The 18926-nt window shown below is 43.3% G+C and overlaps 1 protein-coding gene across 1 annotated transcript in view; it reads right to left on the bottom strand.

Moving 5' to 3' along the window:
- LOC308308949 (serine/threonine-protein kinase WNK1-like) overlaps positions 1-18926 on the bottom strand; it is a 183644-nt gene that overhangs the window by 81066 nt on the left and 83652 nt on the right. The window contains 3 exon segments of the mRNA XM_080754405.1: positions 116-1513; positions 6949-7239; positions 10825-11015. Coding sequence (XP_080610531.1) covers positions 116-1513; positions 6949-7239; positions 10825-11015 — 1880 coding nt within the window.

Genomic DNA, 18926 nt, shown 5'->3' with positions numbered 1-18926 from the left:
CATTATAGTCTACATCTATTCCTATTCAAAATGAGAGCACCTACAGTAGATCCATATTCAATAGCTAGCTGAAGTGATTTCAGACAGGAGGCGACAAGGTGTTGGTTCTCAGTACCAGAGCTAAGTTAGAGACCTGCGTGAGCAGCAGAGGCTCATGGTACGCTATGTGGTACTGGGCGGGTACCAGGCCTCCCTGACCCGGCGGCCAGGTGCTCTGCAGCTCCGAGGGCGGGGTGACCAGCAGGAAGCTGGGCTGGGACGGAGGGTGTCCGTGGAGGTCACCGGGGTGCGGACCTCCAGGGGAGTCGTAGCCCAGAGGAGCGCAGGAGGAGGAGGAGGAGTGGGAGGAGGGCAGGGGGATGAACTGGGCGGCCGAGGAGTCGTGGGGAGGCTCGAAGTGGAGGAGAGCGGCGGGCGGAGGCGACTGGAAGTCGCTGGCGTCGGAGGACGAGGCCAGGGAGTCGCCGGGCGCTTCGGGGCTCCGGGCCTGGCCTCCTGCGGTGATGTGGTGGAGGAGGAGGCTCCCGGGGGGCAGAGGGTGCTCCGGGCTGACGTAGGAGTACAGCTCCTCCGTCACCGGCTGCAGGCGGCCGTAAGAGCCCGACCCGGAGCCCTCCTCCAGGGGGAGCTCCACGGAGCTCCTCCTGACCCTGTACGCAGGGTGGACCATCCTGGAGGCGAGGAGGCCCGGGTCCACCGCCGCCGCGGCAGCAGCGGCCGCCGCGAGGTGGTACTCAAACATACTCTCTGCAGAGGGCGGGGGGGCGTCACCTAACATCGGAGGGGCGGAGAGAGGGAAGGAAGAAGAGGAGGAGGAAGGAGGGTAGCATCCGTCCGAGGCCGAGGACGGCGCGGGCGCGCTGGCGGAGGCGCCGATGGGAGCGAGGAGCGGAGGGGGGAGGGGCCTCTGCATCATGTGCGGGTGGAGGAACCCGGGCTGGGGCGGCGGAGGAAGGCCCTCGTACCCCCGGCTGGCGGCGACCGCGTGCATCTGCTGCTGGTGATGGAGGCTCAGCTCAGCCAGCTGGTGCGCCATCTGGTATCCCCCGAACGCCATGGCCTCGAAGTGGTCCAGCAGGGCGGCCTGGTTGAGGCTCCGCCTCCGCGCCGACTCCACCTCCTGCTCCGCCCTCATGTCCTTGTAGCCGTACAGGCAGGGGTCCGTCTGCCCCGCCCCCAGCCGCTGGGCCACGGCGGGGTTCAGCAGGTAGAGCGGGGGGGGCTCCCCCCCGGCCTCCAGGCCCGAGAACGGGTGCAGGCTGCTGGCGTAGCGCGGGTACGCGGGCTGGAAGTGGCGCGTGTGCGCCTCCAGGATGGAGGTGCTCTTGCGCCGCTGGCCAGAGTAGTTTTTAGGAGGACAGGAGGGGGGAGGGGAGAAGGAGACGGGGCGCTCGGGTATGGAGGGGAAGAAGAACGCGGGGGGCTCGGGGGGGAGGGGTGGGAACGGGTGGGTTCCTCCTCCACCTCCTCCTGACGACGTCAACCCTCCGCTGTACGGGTAGGACTGACCCTGCTGTGAACAAATGCGTACATAAGAATGTGAGACGTTAAGAAGGGAGAGAAAGAGAGATAGAGAGAGAGAGCAAGAAAGAATAGAGAGAGAAACATGCAGTGCAAAGAGCAAAGTAGAGGAAAAGAACAGTCTGTAACAAATGAGATGCTGTCTTCAGTCCAGTAGACAGACAGACAGACAGAGACAGACAGACAGACAGACAGACAGACAGACAGAGGCAGACAGACAGACAGACAGACAGACAGACAGACAGACAGACAGACAGACAGACAGACAGACAGAGGCAGACAGACAGACATTAAACACACCAAGTGTCTGAGATGAGCAAACATCATCATGGTGAAACTGAAAGACAGACTACAACCAGAGAGACGGACGGACAGAAGACAAACAAATGAGACACCCACAGGTCGAGAGACAGACTGAAACAGACGGACGGACATAGAACAACGAAGAGAGATGAGAGACAACACACACTGAAACAGAAAAACTGTCTGAGGACAGCGAGGTATTGAATATGGAACAGAGAAAGGCTTGACGTTTGCTCTGAAGTCACCAAACTATCAGACCCTGTGCTACATTGTCAAGATTAGACATTAAAGCCAGGACATCTATCAGGCTCTAGTAGACACGACAGACAACCATCCACATTTTAAAACAAAAACGAAAACTATGAGACGAATTATGTAACATCCGAGTTCATATAATCAATACCAAAATACCGTGGCCACAAACCAATGTCGTTAAAAAGAACAGAACACTGATTCGTCCACATGATGAAAGAAGCCATCTGACACGTCTAGAGAAGTTTAACTAATTTAAACTCATTTTGAGGGTAAGCGAATGACTTCTAACGCTTCAAAATACTCTGTCAAGCTAATAGGAGGGGACTTTCTTTTCGACACATTGAATAATCAGTTGTTTGTCAGTGTCTGTCAGAGCAAAGCCAACAGTCTGAACCAGTCAGTCTGTATTTAATGAGAACACAGGGAGGTCAGATATACAGACAGGCACAGGGAGAGAGATTCACGTAAGACAGAGTCCCCAGTGTCAATATAACTCCAAGAGTGTACAAATGTTCACACTCTGAGTTAAACTAGAACAGATGAATTTACCGTGTAGGCAGGGAAAGTAACAGAGAACTACACAGGTGACTGGAACAGAACAAACTCGATTTGTTGAATCAATTATGTAGCAATAGCTAGCTTAACCTATTTAGAACGGGTACACATTATTGTGTATCGTTATTTAATGCTTTAACTATTGAAAAATAGCAGATATACAAGCTCACAGCGCGGCACCGAGTGCCGAGCTGCGAGCTTGTAGATCTGCTATTTTTAAAAAATCGTGAAAATTTGAATTTTTACCCGATTCTATAAGTGTCTTTTGAATCCTTCTAAGGTTTTTTGGAAAAACCTATGTTTCTATGTCAGCAATATGGCTTAGCCATCGTCAAAGAAAAGGTCCTTTTCACTTAACTGGAGCTCAGTTAGTCTGTTCTTGAGAGACTACCATGTCAGTGGTTCTCAAACTTTTTCATGAGAAGGACCCCCCAAAATGATATTTATTTGGCCACGGACCCCCATCTCAAAATATTTATTTTCAGGGACCCCCCAGAAGCAAAATTTGAGTTACAAACGTTCGCTTTGAAAATACATATTTTCAAAGATTTGCACAAATTTTCACAACTTTTTCAAAAATAGCAGCTTGTATATCTGCTATTTTTCACTGGTTAAAGCATTCAATAATTCTAGGCCTGAAATGGGTTAAGCTATGAACATCATTGCCCTGCTTGCATCAATGTACCTGCTGTTCAGGGCCAAAGAAAGAACGTTTGATGCTGCTACTCCCTCCTAATTTAATATGGTGAAGGACAGCTGAATAGATTTGATCAAAATCTCGATTGAATTTTCAGGTATCAACACGCGGCTTGTTCACCAGGTACCCTTGTTTCTTTGTAGCACTTAATTGTTTTTCTTTGCACTCTACTTACTTGGCAGTTTACCCCTGTCATTTGTTGACAGGGGTAAATGCCATTTACTCTGATCTCGCGCTTTTATAAGTTGCTCTGCATAAGCTAAAACGCCCAAACTATAAATTGTAATGTTGCACAGGGCACAAAACTCTCATAACATGGGTAATGAAGTAACTAATTGACACACTAATTTAATGTTCTCATTCCAAGAGGCTGTTGACGGATTCCTTGGCGCCACGTTGTTGTCCAAAGCTGCATGCTGCTAATTCTGCACGTCAAGCACAGAGAATATAAGACTGATGCTCCATTCTTAGCTTAGATACAATTAGACTCAGCCACCAAAACAAGACGTAGTGCACGTGATACATGGTGGCGACACTATTCTACAACACAACCTTGATAAAGACACTTATTAAAGACAGATTTAACTATTTAACTTTTGTAAAAAAATGAAATTAACAATTTGACTTTTGTAAAAAAAAACTATATAAAAAAAGGTTTAAAAGAATTAACAGTAGTTTTTACCGGGTTGAACACTCGCCTTTGGACCACGAGGTTCTGGGTTTGATCCCGGGGTATCCCGGGCCAACTCTGCGTTTGAGTAGCACAACTAAATCGTACTCATCCTAAGTACTGAGAGCTGATGGTGGGCGTTTTGCTTCAATCTAACTATCTACGAGTATAAAATGGCAGTTCCGTGACCGTAGAGAGCAAAGGTCCGTTTCTCAATGCATTTGTCATCTAGGAGGGTTATTAAACACATTTTTAGCCCAAGGAATGTTTTTCATGCAAAACAAATGCTTGCAATGGATTGCAATGGATTTCCATTATAGTATAGTGTATAGTAATAACCTGACTGCGCCAGATAGTTGCAGCAGTGCGTAACGCTCTGCCTTACATCTGGGCTCTCTCGGGCAGACTCGATGTAAGGGGCGGGCCATTTTTTGAATTTTTTTAGCAGGTGATTGGATGTGGCCGTCTCTGTCACAGTCTGGGAGTGCCAACTCCAACCACTCATATTGGCCTGTCTGCATCCACGTGGTCTGAAATCAGACTCTATTGGCTCAGAGCCGCTCAGATCCCGCCCGTAGCTGCCGCTGATTGACTCGATGTAAGGGGCGGGCCATTTTTTGAATTTTTTTAGCAGGTGATTGGATGTGGCCGTCTCTGTCACAGTCTGGGAGTGCCAACTCCAACCACTCATATTGGCCTGTCTGCATCCACGTGGTCTGAAATCAGACTCTATTGGCTCAGAGCCGCTCAGATCCCGCCCGTAGCTGCCGCTGATTGGTCCGGCCCGGGTCTTTACGAGCGTTATCAACTCCCACCGAGAGAGCTCAGATGGTAAAGTAGAGCGGTAGCCTACGCACTACTGCCACCATCTGACGAAAGTCAGGTTAGTATAGTAAGTGAATGAGACTGAAAATTACCCTAGCTGTCAATCATTTTCCCAGCGATTTTAAAAAATACACCCCGGCCAAATTTGTTTAACTCATTGCATGCCAGGCACGATAGTCCCGAGATTATTTCAATGTCTTTCCCCGCCAGGCCCGATAATCCTGAGAAAAAAAAAAAATCATTTTTTTTTTTTTTCAAAAAAGTTTTTGGACCCCAAAACATTTAGTAGGCATGATAGCAATCGCGAAATTGCATGTTTAACCCCCATAGCAACCCCATCTTTCAAACATGGCAGCCATCTTTGTTTACATTTTAGGAAAACATAATGGCTGCTATCTCATGAATGCCTGAACGGATTTCCATTCGGATTTTTTTGTTTGAAAGCTGTGAGCAATGTGGACACACGTGGTGCATTATCTAGGCATGGGTGTGCATGATCCGTGCACTATGAATTACATGGAAGTCTATGGAGACAGGGGCAGGGGAGAGTACGAAGGTATTGTTAAATGCCGGGGAATGTGTTAATAACCCTCCTAGATGACAAATTCATTGAGAAACGGACCTTTGCTCTCGTGGTCCCGGAACTGAATTTTTTTACCCAACTAGCACGTCGATAGGGGATAGACACCCTTTCTAATAAGCCACTCCGACCTACTCATTTCCTTAAACTTAAATGTAGTTTATCTTAGTGGCATTTCTTAAAATGGACCATACCAGGCTTGGTTAATCCATTGACTATGATTCACAGAGCATGCCTGACATTACTGCTGAACACTTCCAATTATGCCCTAGTTTATTTTAGTTTGGGGAAATAACAGATAACAGGATATAAAGCAACCGAAACATTCTCTGCTTCTTAGGCCGATAATTCTGTTGCTATCCGTGGACATTTGAATTTAGTCTTTAACCCATTTAGGCCTAGAATTATTGACTGCTTTAACCAGTGAAAAATAGCAGATATACAAGCTCACAGCGCGGCACCGAGTGCCGCGCTGCGAGCTTGTAGATCTGCTATTTTTGAAAAAAAGTCTTGAAAATGTGTGCAAATCTTTGAATATATGTATTTTCAAAGCGAACGGTTGTAACTCAAATTTTGCTTCTGGGTGGTCCCTGGAACTAGATATTTTGAGATGCGGGTCCGTGGCCAAATAAATATCATTTTGGGGGTCCTTCACATGAAAAGGTTTGAGAACCACTGACATAGTAGTCTCTCAAGAACAGACTAACTGAGCTCCAGTTAAGTGAAAAGGACCTTTTCTTTGACGATGGCTGGCCAGATTGCTGACATAGAAACATAGGTTTTTTTCCAAAAATCTTAGAAGGATTCAAAAGACACTTATAGAATCGGGTCAAAATTCTAATTTTCACGATTTTTCAAAAATAGCAGATCTACAAGCTCGCAGCGCGGCACTCGGTGCCGCGCTGTGAGCTTGTAGATCTGCTATTTTTTTATATTTAAAGCATAAAATATTGCGTCATAATGTGTTCAGGCCTAAATGGGTTAAATCAATCTTTTCTCCACTGACTATGTTATACATTTTTCTAATCAATCGACACTTTCAAATAAATGTAACTGCGTTGCATCGATCTAAATTTAAGTTGGTTTTCGACACCAGTGCAGTCCCCAGCGTGAGCATTTAGTGTTCGTTGGGTTTGCTTCAGTTTCTGTTCAGTTATCGGTATTGATAATATACTTCATTTTAGGCATTGATTATTTCACCGTATTCCTGTGACTTCCTGTGAAGTCACATCCACAGTGTACAAATGAAGACCACTCGTCATCATGATTTCCTGTTTCTTGTAGCTGAAGTTTAAATGTGTGCGTAAACCTCAACATAGCTTATTGAACTAGAAAACTAAAGCCAACAAAGCAATGAACATGAATTTCCTGTTTCCTGTTATTATCAACTGAAACTGAACAAACAAACCCCGAAACACAATCAGCACTAGTCCTCGTGATACTCTCCCTCCCCATCTCTCTCCCCGATTCTCTCTAGGCTAAAACCCGATTTATACTTTGTCACACGACACAGAGCATAAATCGGGCTCAAGGCGAACGTACGGAAGAGGAGTAGAGCGCGGGCAGGCTGGCCCTCCTCTGCCGGGCTCTGGGATGGGGGGACGACGAAGAGGAAGAGGAGTGGAGAGGGAGGACCGTCTCCAGAGCCTTGGAGAGACGCCCCGCAAACGTCTCCCTCTCCAGTGCCAGGGGGGAGGGGCAGTGGGAGGAGGGGGCGGGGCCAAGGTCTGGCGGAGGGGTGGAGGGCCGAGGAACCAGGAACGCAGGAGCAAAGGACGAGGAAGAGGGAACGCAAACCGACATGCTACGGTATCTACGGCGATGGGAGGCAGGCTGCGGAGACGGGCCCAAGATGGTATGAAAAAAAACACATCCACACTTGATGAACAATGAAACAGAAAATGAGACGGTGTGTACACACAACTCACAAAAAACAACAGGAAATTAGACAACGTCACAATGTATACACCAGACAGAAAAGAGCGATGTGCAGAACATAAGACAACACACACAGGGATGTGTATGCAGGAAAGAAGATGTAGAAGGGAGATCATTTGCTCATTGGTACAATGTAGCAGAGACTTTGCCGAGTACTGCTGGGCCGTACATTCCAGCGCTTATTGTGCCATCTTCACCAGTGACCCTTCCTTCCTTTCTCTCTTCTCACAACGTTTCTACTGAGGAATGATGTTTATGTGTGCCCTTTATTCTACCATTACCTCCATTGTGTTGTGGAGATAAAATGAACACAATATGACCAGGAACAGAACACGTGTTTTTGAGTAGCTACAGTATGTAGAAATGACTGGATACTGTCTGAGAGGAAAAGAAGCAGTGAAGAAACAACAACTCATCATTTGGGTTAATGCCTTGGAGGTCAAGTGGAGAGGACAACCCGAAATTCCTCGTATGGCTTATCTTCCCCCTTCTACTTTGAGATTCATGACACCTGCATTTTACTGCACAGGAGTAGACTGTTATCTGACAATCAAATTACCGTAGGTTGACCAACTGAAAAGAGATGGGGCATTATTTATAAGTGCATTAAAACTCGAGCAGTACATTAGAATTCCTTGCAAACATTGATACAGATTCCTTGTCCCTCCGACGCTTTAGTGCTCGTAGGGGAAAACCCTATGAGGACTTCAAAAGGAGGAAACAGGGAGCTACGCAAAACGCTTTGAAACGTGATCGTAAAAGCTTGTTGAAGTACTGTACACAACAAACTGAATTCCACTTCAATCCCACCGGAGCTCAACATTTTGGTGGAGCCTGAGAGAGAAGTGTCATCATCAGTAAAGCTCTCCTGACAGCTCTCCGAATTACACTAAGAGGCCAAACAGTACCAGAAGTGCCATTGACAGTTATGATTGAGGCTGAAGGCATAGTCAATTCAAAACCTTTCCCCTGAGATCGCAAATTTAGACCCAGTTACACCCAACATTTTGTTGATGGGGAGGCTAGACCCTTTAGGTAGACTACGCAAACTCCAAAAAGCTCAGTCAATTTTGGAAACACTACATATGGAATTACTTGTCTGTTCTGCGATCATGGGCGAAATGGCAAGTGGAGAGATAGAATATTAGTATAAGAGCTAAAGTCCGCATAGTTGACCAACAGCTCTCTTATCGGAATAGTAAAGGACATCTGACAAGGACCAAACATTCAAGACTGCCATTGTTGAGGTGAAGGACTCCTCCGCTAGCAAGACGCATCCGAATGCCATGATTACAGTACAAACAGATAAAGATGAAACAAAGAAAGGACCCCCTAGGGAGCAAATTACGCACAACATTTGGGGGACAACCTAAGATGGTTACTGCCATCCTAACATCTTCAATAAAAGTGTGTTATGCCTGGGTAGCTCAGATTGTTAAGCAACTATGACCTACTTAATACTACATAAGTGAACAAATAAAATAAAGAAACACTAGAAGATCTGATTGAAACAGGTTCTCCTCTGGAGATGTTTGCTGCCCCAGTCTCTGTGAAGAGATAGATGGAACAGGGACAGACCTGGACACAACATGTTAAATCATGGCTCGAAGATTTGCTGCCTTGAAAGCCCCAAATGTGAAATATTTCAAAAGAATAGCAAACATAGCAGATCTACTAGCTCATAAAGCATCGCATCGATCAGCTATTTTAGCTAGTTATTGTATGATTGAAATGGTTATGGCTATAGCGTTTGTTCCTTGTTATATTGTTTATCAATAAAAGAAATACTATTACATACAGTATAGTGTTGGTACTACTCCTCACTTTTTGAAGTTGCTACTAAGTTAAAAAAAAAAAACACACAAAATATAAACATGACTATGGTGGAAAAATAAAGTGCACACCACAAAAAAATAACACCACATGCACAATAACAAAGTAAGCAACACATTGTAGACTATATGAATAGAAAGTAATAACATGTACACTCAACTAATAAAACATAACACAATGGAAAGACTGCAGATAGAAGATATTAAAATGTACATGGGACTAATAGAAAATACAATATTTACAATACAAGAATACAATGAGAGCAGTAGAGCAGAGGAGAAAAGAAGAAGGAGAATAGGATACAGTTCTACCTAGACCAGGGGTTTTCAAAGTGGGTGACGGGGCACCCTGGGGTGCCGCGACGGCAGTCCAGGGGTGCCGCGAGATCATTTGATAATATTTGGAATTTATTTGGACACTTCAGCTCTAACCAAAATGGCTATTATCTCAATGTTTTCCTCTCAACATAAGCACTAAAATATCGTCACTGTCGGGCAGAAACCTCGTATCTCCAAGTTTCAAATGTGTACGTCTTTTGCCCTGCTTCATCATACAAGACCGTCGCACAAAACTAGTGAAAACAGCCGATCTACAAGCACACAACGCCTGCTGTTTTCACAAGTTTAGTACATTTTATAGATGATAAATACAAAACAAACAGTTTTGGACATGCAAGGTTTCCACCAGACAACGACGATATGCTATAAATATAAGGTGCTTGGAGTGGAAATTATAATGTAGGGGTGCCTCGGATTAAAAAAAATATTTATAGGGGTGCTCTGAGACAAAAAGGTGTGGGAACCCCTGACCTAGACACTGTCTGTCTGTCTGTCTGTCTGTCTGTCTGTCTGTCTGTCTGTCTGTCTGTCTGTCTGTCTGTCTGTCTGTCTGTCTGTCTGATTGTGACTGACTGATTTACTAACGTATCTGACTGAATGAAAGGCATCTGACAGAAATGAGGAGGGAATTTGAAATTGTTAATCATGGAAAAGGATACTGAAGTTCAAATGTGTGCGTTCATCTATTTGTTTTTTGTTTTAATATGTGTTTCTCACAAGATTTGTGTTAACACTGTATAAAATATATATATGATATGAAGGGATAGGATATCATAAGCATCAGCATCTTCCTACTCCTTTTTGAACACATTTATGATTTATCGTTTATTGAGATTTGTTTTTATATTATATTTCTACTATTGTATTAACCTTGTATTGTATGATGTTCGAAATAAATAAAAAGAAGGAAAGAAAAGAAAGAAAGAAAGAAAGAAAGAAAGAAAGAAAGAAAGAAAGAAAGAAAGAAAAAAGCTGTTTCTATATTGCAGTGTTGATACCCTAAGTAAAAAAAGTACTTTTTCCACCACTTTGTAATGTATGTGATTATTTACCATGCTTATTGTAAGTCACTCTGGATCAGAGCATCTGCTAAATGTTATAAATTGTTTGTGTGTGTGTGTGTGTGCGTGCGTGCGTGCGTGCGTGCGTGCGTTATTTGTGTTACATGGGACACAGCAAAACACCACAGCAGTTGTTTGCAAAATGCAAGTGAGCTGTGCATCCTGTTATTTGGAAAATAAAGACAAACACAGAGACGCTGTCACACTCTGATGACAGCAGCAGCAGTAGCAGCAACAACAGCACTCACCATTGGCTGGGGCGGAGGGTATGCCGGGTGCTGTGTGGGGGGGTAGGGGGGTGGGGCTTGGGCCTGGGGAGGAGGGGCCTGCTGGGAGGACGAGGAAGGGGGGCAGCTGTAGGACATGGTCAGCTGACCCTGGAGGGACGCCTCGGGGGATACAACGGACGCGCCCTGACCGCTGTCCGCGACTCCCTCAGCTGACGGTGGGACGAAGAGAGATAGAGACAAGGAGCAGGGACGTGCAGAGAATGTTAGAGAGGCAGGGGCTGACATTTCTAAAAGGGCTTTTTGGTGGAAATATTGAAAATAGCAGACCTCAAAGCTCACAACGTATCGCGCTGCGACGCGTTGTGAGCTTGGAGGTCGGCTATTTTCGGTACTTCATAACACACTAAACTAAGCATAATAAAAAAAGTTCAGGAGAGTTTGAACAAGGCAATTCTCTTGAATGCTGCCTTCAGGTATGGCATGGAAAGAGGGCGTTTGCAATTATTTCACTATAGTAAAAACTGCATTCATGGTCTAGAGATGGCACTTTTTACAGGCGGATAAAAGGGCAGGGGCTCAAGCCCCATTTGATGTCTATGTGTGCACGTGTCTGACATGGAGAGTTGTTACATTTTCAGAAAGGTTACTGTCTGTACTTTTGTGTTGGTTCTCGCCCCGGTTGGTTCTTTTATAGAATAACATTTGTTTTAACTTTACTTCCTCTCCTCGAAATTTTTTGAGAGCTCAGATGTCCGCTTCCTTTTTCTGTTTCAATATTTTTTATTATAAGGAAGACCTCACAAACATACACAAGACATCACTTAACACTACATCAAAACATACATAAGACACCACTTGACACTACGTCACAAACTTAACAGTAGACCATGAACAACAAAGACAAAACAAAAATAATAATAATAATAATAAAATCATAAAGTAATTATTCACACCAAGTACAATAATAATCACCCCCATAATACTACCACCACCATCTCTCCCATATCTCTGCCATCCATATCCATCCCCTGCCTCACATTTGATAACATTTTCTATTAGCTATTATTCTCTGTCACTCCAATACATAGGACTCTGAACCACTCATCCCCCAGACTTGGTGCCAATGGCCGCCATGTTTCCACAAATTCAGCCAGTGTGCCCCGGAGCACACAGGAAAGCCTCTCCAAAGGTACCAGGCCCAGCACTTTCCCCAGCCACAGCAAAGTATCTGGAGGACTGTCCTCTATCCACTTGCTGAGGACCGACAGCCGGGCAGCATAGAGCAACACTCTTAGTAATTGTTGGTTTCCTTTTAGTAATGCAATATTAATGTCTGCCCCTAGGACATAGTAAAGTGGATTCAAGGGTATTTTAGTTCCAGTCAATTTAAGGATTTCTTCTTGAATAGAGATCCAAAAGGTCCTAATTTGTGGACAAGTCCAAATCATATGGGTATAGGTACCTTGTTCACTTTTACACCTAGGACATAGGGGAGAGCATAAGGGGTCATATTTACTTCTTATTACTGGGGAAACATGTAGTTTGTGTATTATTTTGTATTGGGTTTCATAAGACTTGTTTGAGCACGTTATTTTCTTTGCATTGAGTAGTATGTTACGCCATACCCTCTCGTCTATTTGTGTATGAGAGTAGTTTTCCCATGACACTTTGCTGTTATTGGTTGAGGCTTTTTCCACCTGGAATAAGCTATCGTAGAGAAAACTAACTGTTTTTTTGGACAACGTTGACGCTTTTATTAGGATATCCTCTAATTGGTTGGGACGCGTGCTCAAACCGGTCTTGTATTCTGGGACAGAGTTAATGTAGCTCCTAAGCTGGAAGTAACGGAACAGTTGTGATTGTTGTAGATTGAATTCCGATTGCAATTGGTCAAAGGATTTTAATATACCATCTTTATACAGGTCTTGGACGGCCAAGATGCCTGCATCCTTCCACCGCCCAAAACCTACATCAAGGCAGGATTGAGCAAAGTCTGGGTTTCTTGCTACCGGTGCCAAACATGAAATATGTTTTTTTATACCAAAGTGTTTCCGTACCCGATTCCACGTTTTCAGAGTATTTTTAACAATAAAATTGTCTTTTAGTCCAGGAAGTACATCAGCATTTTTTATAAATATCAAGTCGGATATGGAAACAGGATCACAACCAAATGCCTCTAGGTCTAGGAACGTGGAGTTGGGATCATTTTTGATCCAATCTACTATATATCTTACTTGGGACGCCATATGATAGTATAGAAAATTTGGTAGTGCTAGACCCCCTTTTAATATGGGTAACTGTAATTTCTGAAGTTTAAGTCTAGCACGTTTTCCCTGCCAGATGAATTTTGAGATTAATGAATGTAATGTCTTAAAGAATGTTATGGGTATAAAATTAGGTAGCATCTGCATCTGATATAGCAATCTAGGGAGAACATTCATTTTTATTATTGCTATGCGTCCAAGTAGTGATACTGGGAGGGGTGTCCACCTTTCCAGATCTCTCTTAATGTTTGCAAAAACTGGGGTTAGATTCATTGAGATCATATTGTTAAAATTAAAAGCAATAAACACACCAAGGTATTTAAACCCATCAAGCGACACCTGGAAAGGGAGCTGTTTTAATTCATCCGATCTTCTCAAGGTCCCAAGTGGAAGGGCCAGTGATTTACCATAGTTAATTTTATATCCCGAAAATAGACTAAATTCATTTATTGTTTGAATAAGTATCGGGACGGAATTCATTGGGTTACTAAGAAATAGAAGGATGTCGTCTGCATATAAGGATATTTTATGGCATTTTAGTTGAGATCTAATACCAGTGATCTGATTAGTTGACCTAATCATTTCGGCTAATGGTTCCATAACTAAAGCAAAAAGCAGTGGAGATAAAGGGCATCCCTGTTTTGTACCTCTCTTTATTGGGAACACAGGTGTTAATGTGCCATTTATAGTAATAGCTGCTTGAGGTGAAGAATAAATGAGTCTGACCCAATCAATAAACTTTTCTCCAAATGAGAATTCCTTCAATGTTCTGAGCAGGTAGCCCCACTCTATACGATCGAATGCTTTCTCGGCATCTAATGTCACCACTAGGGCATCCTGTTTCTTTGCGTTTATGAACTGGAGAATCCCCAATACTCTCCTAACATTGGTATATGATTGTCTATGTTGAATAAAACCTGTCTGGTCTTCAGCGACAATACTTGGGACAACAGCCATTAATCTATTAGCTAATAATTTTGATAGTAACTTTGCATCAGTATTTTGGTTACTAATTGGCCTGTATGAGGCTGGCTCCTCTGGGTCTTTATTCTCTTTTAAGATAACATTAATTGTAGACAACTGTAGTGATCTAGGCAAGGTTTTGTTAGACAGTGAGTGATTAAACATATTTGTTAGGAGTGGAGACAGAATATCTTTGAAGGTTTTGTATATTTCTGATGGGAGCCCATCTGGCCCGCAGGCCTTTCCAGATGCCATCGTACCTATCGTTTCTCCTACTTCAGTACTAGTTATTTCCCTATCTAGCTTGGTTCTGTCATACTCTGTTACCTTTGGCAGTTTTATACGTTGAAAGAATTCATTCATTTTATTTTCGGCAACAGCAGACTCTGGGGATTCAGATGTATACAGGGTTAAATAGAAATCACGGAATACTTTTAATATGTCTTGTGTTGTATGACAGTATCTACCCATTTTATCTTTGACTTTTGAGATTGAATTTTGAGAGGATCTATTACTAATCAAATTTGCAAGGTACCGGCCCGATCTATTACCATACTCATAAATCTTATGCTTTTGAAAAAATAGTGCCTTTTCTGCCTTCTGTGTCAGCAGGGTGTTCAGGCCCATTCTAGCTACTAATACTTTTTCCCAGTTGTCTCTTGACCCAACACGTTTGTGCTCCACTTCTGCATCCTGTAATTGAATTTCCAGACGTCTTTGTTCCCTTAAAAGTTTTTTCTTTTTGCCAGAGCAGTATGAGATAATAATTCCCCGCAGGTAGGCTTTTGTTGTTTCCCAGAGATTTGAAGGGTCAGTATCCCCATTATCGTTTTCTTCAATAAATAGTTGGAGCTCATGTTGAGCCATAGAGCAAAAATCTGGGTCTGATAAGATAGATCGATTACATTTCCAGTTAAAACCTTCCACGTTGGGATTATGTATAGCCATTTGTAGTAGGACCCCTGCATGATCCGATATGTGAATGGAGCCTATGGTGCATTTCTGGACCAGACCTACTGATCCCCGAGGGACCATAAATAGATCAATTCTTGAGTATGTTCCATGCGGATTTGAGAAGAATGTATAATCTCGATTGTAGGGATTTAACAGTCTCCATATGTCTGTTAAACCCACTTCATCCATCATTTGGAGGACCGCTTTTGTCCTCGGACCTTGTCTCTGTGAGACTGAGTTAGGTTCCCTGTCTAGTGCCGAAAGTACACAGTTCCAATCTCCACCAACAATTGTTATTGGGCAGCTATATTTTAAAAGTAGATGAGTAATTTTTGTGAAAAATGACAGGGGAGCATTAGGTACTGCATATACATTAAAGATTGTTATCTTTTCACCATATAGGGAGCCATGTACAAATACATAGCAACCTTCTGGGTCAGACTCATAATATTCTACATTTAGTGGAAGATTCTTATTAATTAGTATGGAAACCCCTCTACTTCTACTATTATAGGATGCATGAAATTCCTGTCCAACCCAATCCTTCTTTAGCTTGACATGTTCTAAGTCAGTTAAATGAGTTTCTTGTAGTAACCCAATGGAGACCTTTTCTCTTTTTAGAAAATTAAGTACTTTTTTTCGTTTTATAGGATGGTTGCACCCTTTAATGTTCCATGTGTAAACATTGATATTTGAGTTAGTCATTGGCATAATTATTCAGAAGTTTTAGAATTGAATCACCAGTAGTCTTGCCAGGCTTAGACATGGTACTGTATTTCCAGTTCCAAATAAGTAGGCCTGTATAATATAAAGACCAATAAAAGGAGGCATGGAGAGAGATATAGACCCATCTTGGCAGATACATAACGCATGGGTGATTATTTGGTGTTTTCACGTACATATAACACATAAGGACATAAAAAAACAGTACATCAAAACATATAACAGAGAGGCTAGCAAGGCGAGGGGGAGGAGTGATCACCCTCATAGCCAGCACGTGACTCATATTGTAGGACTTCCAAAATACCGCCCCAATTTTATGTATAGATTTCCCCAATCTTTTCATTTAAATAAAAAAATAAAAAAGCAAAAAGTTATTAATCCATCAGTATCCCGAATACCCCCCCCCCCCCGCCCCCCCACCAAAAAAAAAAGGATAAATGGATAAGGGGGAGAATTAAAAATAAAAATAAACAACATTTAAATTAGTCTTGGGACTTCTCCATTCACAAGTGAATAATATCTCATTGCATAAAGAGTGTGGGGCCGGGAGACATGTTCTCATTATCAGGGCCTGAGCCCATCGGGCCCATGCACACAATTTATAAGAGCTAATGAAAATAGAACAAGCAAATAACCAAGAAAACAAGAATATGTGGGCTATATGGTTGGGCATGTGCTATTTGGACTAGATAAGCAGCACTGAGCCTGTTTATTCGTAAGTGAAAGTTGTTACTATTTTTTATGCATCAGGACTACTTTCGGACCGTGCACATATAGGCTATATCATAATTATGTACACATATGGATATGCATATATATATACATACGTAGGCCTACACAGATACCCATACATATATACCCACACAGCCCACATCCATATACATATGTGGGTATGTACACTTCTCTCTATTTCTGTCCCTCTCACCACACCCTATCATTCTCTAATCTCTAATAAGCCTAATATATTTACCTTAAGCAGCTAGGTAGGCCTAACTGGTTGCATTAGGCCACATGGTCATTAAAATGAAAATCATAATTTGTCATCCTAATATGGTCCACCAAGGCTCTAAGCTACACTTTGTTAATTTCAATTTTCGTTTTTTTTTTTTTTTTTTTTTTTAATGCAGCAGATGTTCACAGTTCATAGAGAATAATATTAGCTTGGTACTATTAATATCACCAAGATCAAACAGGGCCTGGCTAATAAATCGCTACAGAACATTTAGGTGAGGATATGCTCTCTGTAGGGCTACTTGCGCATTTACCATAGATTAAAGCGGCCAGTGGCAACACCAATAACTTTTCTATTAGACTGTTCTAGACCTGTCTGTGATTTAGACCTATCTCTCCCTGTCATAAGGCTCAAATAGGGACAGCAAGTTACGAGTCTGCTGCAATACTTCTAGTTAATAAAATAAATTATAACAATTAGGTGAGCAAATCTAGCTGCATTTCAATATTTTAATAATCTGCTTAAACAGAAACAAAACACAAAGAAAACAAAAGAAAACAAAACAAGATAGAGAGAGAGAGAGAGAGGAAAGAGCGAGCGAGAGAGAGAGGGGAGAGAGAAAGAAGAGAGAGAGAGGGAGAAGGAGGAGGAGGGGAGACAAAGAAAAAGTGTGAACTGATTTTACATTCGTCGTCTCATCATCGGGGGTAACCGGAACGGTCGCCAAAAACACAGCGGCCCCAGCAGCAGACCACGGAGCGGGCGCTTCATGGATGCTGGAACAAGCCGGGGCCGATGTGTTTTGTGGCGACCGCTCCCCGTTCCACCCGCATAGCGCGCCGCCGCGCAGAAAGGATTTCTATTGCCGTATATTGATCGCCACTTGTTTCAAAGCATTTTCATATTAATACAGGAAAAGTAAAACAAACAAAAATAAAACACAGGGAAGCGCAAATCAAGGGATTATGTGACTTAGTATCATATCACAACCACCGTTTAGTCACTTTGTTTTAAGGACGATCCTGTCACACAATCCATGTCAAAGTCTATTCCGTTAATCGCTGTTTCTTTCCCCAGTTTATATAGTCATATCGTGCTGTTCTTCAGAAGCCGTTCATATCCCAATTCGTAGTAAATTATAGTAAAGTACCTTGATCAGACATTGTGGACGCCGGGAATGTTTGGGGAGTTGGCACTTGCAGTTGGAGAGGATGGAGAGGCTCCATTACGCACGTTGGCACTTGCAGTTGGAGAGGTTGGAGAGGCTCCATTACGCACGCCTTCCACAGGTAAAGCAGATTCCACAGGAACATGCAGGACAGCTTTGATGTAGGTGTAGTAGTACCTCTCGGCCTCGTCGGAGTCGGAGAAGGATTTTGTTTCTCCATTGTGGGTAATTATTAGTTTTGCCGGGTGTCGGATTCCGTGTTGGATGCGGCCTTCGCGCAACCTTTGTCTTAGTCCGTTGAACGTGGCTCTTCTTCTCATCTCCTCTTGCGTCAGGTCTGGATAGATCCTTATCTTCATCCCTTTGTAGTTGATGGATCCCTTCTGCCTTGATAGTTGTATGATCGCTTGCTTCGCCTGGAACCGCTGCAGTCTCACAATCATTGTGCGGCCTTTAGGTTTCTGTGGCCCCACACGGTGCGCTATTTCCACAGTTGGCTCACAGGGCAATTCTTCTGGCGAGAATATTTCTTTAAAGACGCTGGTCATGAATGCTGTCGGGTTCCCTTTTTCTAGACCAGGATCAAGTCCAATCACTCGCACGTTGAATTTTCGGCTGTGCGTCTCCAGCCGTTCAATCTCGTCCTTTAATTTCGCATTTTCTTCTTTGAGTGAGGCGTTGGATGTCTCAAGGAGGGTAACTCGTTCTTCTATTTTTGAGATAGCCTCTTCTACTTCGGCGAGCTGCCCACTGCATTTGGTTACAGACTCTTCCACAGCTTTCATTTGTGGTTGAGTCTTCTCCAATTCTTCTCTTATTATTGCGCGAACTGCAGGTAGATCGGCTTCGCGTTCTTCTCGTAGTACTTTACGGATCAGCTCCGCAAGTTCCACCTGGTTGATAGTGATTGTCATTCCGACGGTGCGGCTTCTCAGCGTTCTTACTGTAGTTTCTTTTGTAGCACTCTTTCCCTTGTTTTTCTTCGCTGGCATTACCAACTACAGTTCATTGAATTGATTTAGCCAAAGTGATGGATTAACAATTTCGACAGATTAGGATTTAGAGCTAATTTTGAATTGTTTGTTCAGGGCTCTGT

The sequence above is a fragment of the Nannobrachium achirus genome, assembly GCF_963921795.1.
Source record: "Nannobrachium achirus genome assembly, chromosome: 23".
Classification (NCBI taxonomy): Eukaryota; Metazoa; Chordata; class Actinopteri; order Myctophiformes; family Myctophidae; genus Nannobrachium; species Nannobrachium achirus.
Note: the sequence above shows the minus strand (reverse complement) of the source record. Positions and strands in the feature narration are given on the sequence as shown.